This window comes from Buceros rhinoceros, unplaced genomic scaffold (assembly GCF_000710305.1).
Source record: "Buceros rhinoceros silvestris isolate BGI_N320 unplaced genomic scaffold, ASM71030v1 scaffold20038, whole genome shotgun sequence".
Lineage (NCBI taxonomy): Eukaryota > Metazoa > Chordata > Aves > Bucerotiformes > Bucerotidae > Buceros > Buceros rhinoceros.
This window is the reverse complement of record NW_010428872.1, coordinates 21,445-27,857: the sequence shown is the minus strand read 5'-3', so window position 1 is coordinate 27,857 and position 6,413 is coordinate 21,445. Positions and strand designations below refer to the sequence as shown.

The 6,413-nt window shown below is 41.7% G+C and overlaps 1 protein-coding gene across 1 annotated transcript in view; it reads left to right on the top strand.

The window, feature by feature from the left end:
* Positions 1-6,413, top strand: part of LOC104498996 (WASH complex subunit FAM21-like) — a 36,551-nt gene that overhangs the window by 11,112 nt on the left and 19,026 nt on the right. The window contains exons 12-16 of the mRNA XM_010142445.1: positions 534-590; positions 2,569-2,730; positions 3,247-3,383; positions 4,813-4,905; positions 5,423-5,527. Of these exons, the coding sequence (XP_010140747.1) occupies positions 534-590; positions 2,569-2,730; positions 3,247-3,383; positions 4,813-4,905; positions 5,423-5,527 (554 nt within the window). The remainder of the gene's footprint in view (positions 1-533; positions 591-2,568; positions 2,731-3,246; positions 3,384-4,812; positions 4,906-5,422; positions 5,528-6,413) is intronic.

Below are 6,413 nucleotides of genomic sequence, written 5' to 3'. Positions count from 1 at the left end.
CCTGCTGCTGAAGAGCACTTTGCAGGATCCACTTGTGGGTTTGAGTGGAGTAAAGATTTCTTCTTGCAGATCAGTGCATGTCCGGGCTTCGCATTAGCTGCACATCTAGACCCTTAAGGAGTCTTGAGTATACATTTTGTACCACAGCAGCTTTTACTGAAGCATTGTATTTGAATTTTCAGATGGAGATTGGGAGACTAAGCCTTTTCGTTTTGAGTGTACTGTATTGAAGTGGTTTTGGAAATGGGAGTGTGAACTCTTGTAAATAAGTCTGTGTATAAACGTATATTGTGTTAATAAGCATCAGTTTACTAGAGCTGTTTTGTGGACTTTTATGGAGGAAAAATAGCTAGACTGTTGGAGATATCTGCAAAAAACCAAGAAGTTCAAGGAGAATGTCTAAAGAGTTCTGAGCTATTGAAGAAAAAAAACGGAGCTCAGAAGACTTCTCAGATTCATATTGGTAGAATTCTGAAGGCTTTGACAGCATAAAACAAGTGCATCCATTTGTATTGTACTTCCTATGATTTCAGCATCCTCTACAAAATCCTTAAAGAAAGTTCCTGCAGGTGCAGTATCTCTGTTCCCAGGTATGATTCATTCAATAGCAAATTGCTTCATGCACAAAATGTTCTTTTCTTTAAAACCTGCTGGGAAGGTTTTAAAGGAGAAAACTATCCTAATACAGCAGCACTGCATTGCTTGATCATACGCTTAGTGACAAATACAGGTGCTTCGACCATGCTAAGCCTAAACTGCAGCGTGCTTCATGGATAATCAAGATTCTGTAGGAGCTCTGAAGGTAGATATCATTGATGACAGATATTAGCAGCTGTCAGCTTTCAGTGTTGTGCTGTGAGTTTTTAAGGATGTGTGTTACTTTAACTGATACTATACAGCCTAAGTCTACCGTGCCATGCAGTCATACCTTCACCCTATACTGTGGAGAAGGGCGCCTTGATCTTTCAGCTTTGAGCATCTTCCTTTGGGTTAGCAGAAGAGCAGTTTAAACTTCCAAGTTCCAATATTTTCCCAGCACAGATAAGCAAGACCAATCTTACTTATCCAGTTTAGATAGGAGGATCTGCATGCTTCAAGAAGGACTAGATCTATAACTAGCAGCTAAAAAAGAAAAAAAGAGTTGTACCAAGATCCCCGTTCCATATCAAGCTGAGTAATGAGAGGAAACACATCCCCAGTCTATCTGAATCAATTGACTTTGATTTCTGTCTGTGTAGGGTTTTCACCTGATGGAGTTACCTTAATTTTAAGTTTTGCCCTTTTTTAAAAAAGGTCTATTTTAAGACTGTGTCTTCAGTTAACTGAGCCCTCAGTCAGCATGATTTTTTAGAGTAGGATATATACAAATGCAGCTTTTTTACTCCCGGATCAAATGGTCGTTCTAGATAATTGTAAGACATGGTAGCAAAGTTTTAAACAGCATATTGAGGTTTGCTTCATCCTTTGCTCTTTCTTGGAAGGTACTGTTGCATAAGCAGTGAATTTCCCATCATTCTAAAAGTGCCCTCTTCTAATTCATTATGAATTAAGTTAATATGTAGCATTTATTCAAAGTCTTCAGTTGCTCCCTCCCTTGTAGACAGGCTAATGTCACCACAGAAAAAAATAAGACTGAAGCTCCTTTGCTATTCAAAATTGCTTGATGAACGCATTCCTAGTGAGCAGTTTGTGTACAAACTTGAGAATGTTTAACCAAACTTCGTGGCTGTGTTCTGTCAATGCTGTGCCAGTTTTTAATTGCATGATAATTTTTTTAATAATAAGTAGCTGTTGTGCTGGTCAAAATCCATGCAGTCTGCTGAATTTTAACCAAATAGCAGTTGTTCTGCATTCTCCCAAACTTTCAATGAAAGTTGCTTTCCCCCCACCTCCACTGTTTCCAAGCATCTATATCTAAGAATCAAAAAGTCTTAGAACCAGGCTGCCAGTTTTTACCAAAAACACCAGAAGTGCAGACAACCTGTTGATAGGCATGTATCACTAGAGCTGGACGTTTCCACACCAGATGGGGAAGGAACGGTTGTTACTCTGGTTGATCACTACCATATCTGAAGTATGCAGGAACTGTGGGACCAAACTCAGCCTCATACTGCAGTACTGCCAGTGGTCTTGCATGACAAGTGCAGCTCCTTGGGAGAACTCAGTCACTTGTCCTTCCCTCTCCTCAAGCACCTTACTGTTCTATTTGTGTACTGTGGTGTGGCTCGCTAGATAGTAAGGTAGGGTTCAGGTTTGGGAAGTGCATGAGGGCAACAGTATGGGACTGCTGAGTCTTCTAGCGTTAATGCAAAACCTGACTGGTGTTCCTAGGGGAGATGAGAAGGTTTGTGTAAGTGATTGGAGTAAGAAGTGTGATTGTCTGTGACTTGGCTTTAACAGAAGTTTCTAGCTAATGCTTTTTATGTGGCATTGTGGCAGGAGTGCATTAAAAATTGCTGTGATGGAAACTGCCTGGCTCCACTTACTATGTCACAAGTTCAACTTTTTGGTAGCCCTGGCAATGATCTCTGTGCAGCTTGGTTTTTCTTCTCACCATCTGACCTGCAGGAGGAAGTGATGTGTTTAGTTCCACTGTAGTTGTGGAAAAAGACAAGAAAACTGCAGCACAGAGCACAGAAAAAACTCCAAAACACCCTGGGAAAGTTGTTCTGTTTGATGATGATGATGATGACTTCTTTGTGGGAGCAACTAAAAAGCCTCCAGCTTCAGGTACCTCTATACATGTGCAATGGAAGATTAAACGTTAAAGGTCATGAGAATTCAAACTGATACGAACCAATGAGTTACAAAATTCAAACCTGCATTGCTACTACTGCTTGGGGGTTTTTTGGCTTGGTTTTTTGTTGTTGTTATTGGCATTTCTTTTCCTCAGAGTGGTGTGGTCTGGTTTATTTGTACATGCTTTCCACTGCCCCAAGCAGCATCCTGAGAGGAGTATCCAGATTTGGATCAGGGTACAGAGTTTATTCACACAGCCTTGAGTCCCTGTGCCCAACACTCCCTATTTGCAGACTCTAAGCCAGTGCAAAACGCTGTCTTTAGAGGTGCCAACTGACTCTACCCCAATGCTTGTTGACTGCGCTCTCTGTCACTAGTGCTCTCAGCTAACTGGTGTTTCGCTTTGAGAGCTTGTCTAGCTTTTTCTCTTAAAGACTCCTAATCTCTTGTTCAGTAGGTGGCTGTTCTGTTTTTGTCAGTCCTTGTTTGTTTTTTCTTTTAATGCAGTCAAGTCCACAGCTGATCTATTTGATGATGATGATGAAGATGGTGACTTATTCAAGGAAAAACCTACCATTCCTCCTGTGGCTGCTGGCACAACTAAAGAAACAGAAAGCCAAAGGGAGGCTGTCACGGAAAAAAAGGTAATGGCATATAAATGGATCATATATCTAAGGTTTTAGAAAAAAGTTACTACTGCAGCTGAAGTAGTCTTTCCACGTACGACACTATGGAGATGCCATATTTGTGAAACGGGGCTAGGTTCATAGGGTCTTTTGTGTCCTGAGTGCTTCAGGGGTCCTTAAGAGCCTTTTGCCTCTGAAACTTGGGGTTTATTTGATGTTTTTCTTATGTGGGCAGTGATTGGAAAAATCTTAAGGCAGGATTGAAATGAGATCAAAATCAGAAGCTTCTGATAATAAAAAATGTTTACGAAGTTCATAGCTGGAATGAAAACAGCCTGACTTAAGAACCTTTGGTGTCACAGCTCTGTGTTGAGGAGACTGTGTCTGTACTTACACCAGCTGCTGGTAGCAACTTAACTGCTAAACCATTGCTTATATATATTGTGGGTGAGGAAGGTGAACATCACAGTTCTACCTAAGCATATACAATACTTGGAATGTTTAAAACGCTGGTTTTCAGCTGAAAACTCTTAAGTTGTAGAAAGCTCTAAATGCTGTACAGAGTTATAAGATCCCCCCCTAATGCTCAGTCCACTTTTATTTTCAGAGCAATGTCTTGAGGAAAGTAGTCATGCTCTTTGTTTCCATGGCAGAGATTGTTCATACTCATTTTATACATATTTGCTGTCTAAGGAGTATTTTAACATAATGAGCTACAGTGACTCTTCTTCCCTTTGGACTAAGCGTCAAGTGCTGAGAATGTCTAATGGAAATTACTGTAGGACTTTCTTCGTATTGCCTTTTGAGAAGCCCCTGAGCACAAGGGCTAAAACCATCCTCTATTTCTGGTGCAATGCAAGAGCATCCATGGTCAATGGAGTGGGAGTGGTGTTGGGAGGTCATCCAATGCCATTACTGATTTCATAGCATTTGGCTTTCCTGGAGAAAAGAATGAGAACTGATTCAGCAGCACCGGTCCTGCTCTGTCAGAAAGTGAGGGCTGTTTTATACCCCAAGCGTGCTGACAGTGGTGCTTGCATCTGGAATCATTCAGAGTTTAATGGCAATATAGCTGGTGACAGGCTGGGTCTGTGTTCTGCTACTGCAGGACATGATGGCTGGCACACACTGCCCTCTTCATTTATGCATCGCAGCCTATTAAATGGAACATTTTTATTTAACTCACCAGGGGGCCTGGCGTGAGTTGCTGTGCATACGTTTTTCAGCTGAGAAGGATGATGGTGGGAGAGGAGGTCACTTGTACGTAACTCTGGCTGCATGCAAGGAACTTGACCGAGACTTTAGCCTGTGGGTGACAAGCTTGTGTTCTGTCCCTTCAACTGCTGGGACACTGCCAGCAGCATGCGTCTTAGAAAGGTTCATACGATGTGCCTGCCCTTACTGAATCTAAGTGGGTGCTGATGCAGTGTCTTTATTTGTCCTAAAGAGTCAACCGTCTTCAGGTGAGGACATCAAGCCTTTATCTGAAATGCCTCGAAGGGAACAGAGGGGCCTCTTCTCTGATGAGGAGGATTCTGAAGTGAGTATCTCTTTAATAAATACCTACAGAAATCTTGGGGATCTGGGTCACCCTGACTTTAGTCCACTCATCTGGGGACTCTCTTGGATTATCTGTAGGATTGGGAACTCTGACATGCGTGCATTTACTCCCAGCCATACTGAAATTTCCTTCTTACTCTAAGAGTGGCATCTGTGGGAATGTTTTCCCTGTCTTCAGAGAGTTGAAGTTGTGTGGTACACGCAGGCATTAATTGAAAACCTGAAGAGAGGAAAGACCAGAAAATCAAGAGCAGAAATCATGGAAGACTGTATATGTTTAATCTTGTGTCCTTAGCTTACAGCTAGCAATTAATCTGCAAAGCTGAGAGAAATCGCCGTGGAGTTGCAGGTCATTGGTACATCTGAATAAGACAATCTTCCCCTACTTCAGAGGCACACTAAACACTTCTTTCAAAAGGAAAAACATGAATGTCCCATTTAGAATTCTTAAACATACAGCATTGCTTTGCAAAGTGACGTTTCTTTGGTTTGCACAGGACTTGTTTTCATCAAGTAAAACTGTGAAGTCTGAAGCTACATCTCTCACCACCAGCAAGTCCATGACAAAAGCTCCGCTTTCCTTGTTTGATGATGATGAAGAGGTAAGTACCACTTCCTAGTGCCTGCTTGTGGGAACCCTTCTGCACAGCCTGCTGCAAATGCAGCAGGGAATATTCTGAAGTTTACAAAACTAAGCTCGCAAATGGAATACTAAATCTGAGCACTCAGTTGATTGGACAGCATTATGGAGGAGAGCAATAGCAGGGACTTTTGCAAGTTCCTGGTGTCTTGAAGGGCATTATCGCTCTGATTGGTAGGACTAGAGAACACTGAGCAATGGAACAGTTATGAGCTTCAGGATGCTCTTTTGTCCTGGCCTATAGTGCCTAACCACATGGACGACTTCTTGCTTCCATTGTGTCATGGCTGGTGACTTCCTTTCTTCTTGCTTTTCAGTTTGTAAGAATTGTGGCTGCTAGTGTAGAAACTGAGATCAGAGCATAGTTTGTGTAAGAAACTTAATTGAATTAGTATGTGCTTTGCTTTTTTTTTTTACCGTCTTCTCTTTCCCACACACCCTCCAAAGAGCTTTCAACTTGGCCTGCAGCCTTCGTGGTGAATTAACTTACTCCGTAGCCTTAACCTGAGACAAATAGAAGGTCTGCTGAGAGTTTTATAAGATAGGGGACTTCTGCAAATTCAAGATAAAGGTTTCCTGTTCAAGAGGGAGCTGCTTTCATCTCACCTTTCTGAATTGGGGCTGTTCAGAACAACTGTCAGGGTAGTAAGACATTTTGTAATGCGATAAGGTCTCTGGTATCTGCTGTGAAGGTTACATTATGGAACTGAAATTCAAGCTGAGTAGAGAAAAGCATAAATAAGTCTTAGATGGTGAAGTCAACATATAACTCTGTATATTCTGTTGCCTATATAATAATCTGCATGAGCATCTTCAGGTGAGAAGTCTTGGTTCTTGGCCAACAGTAG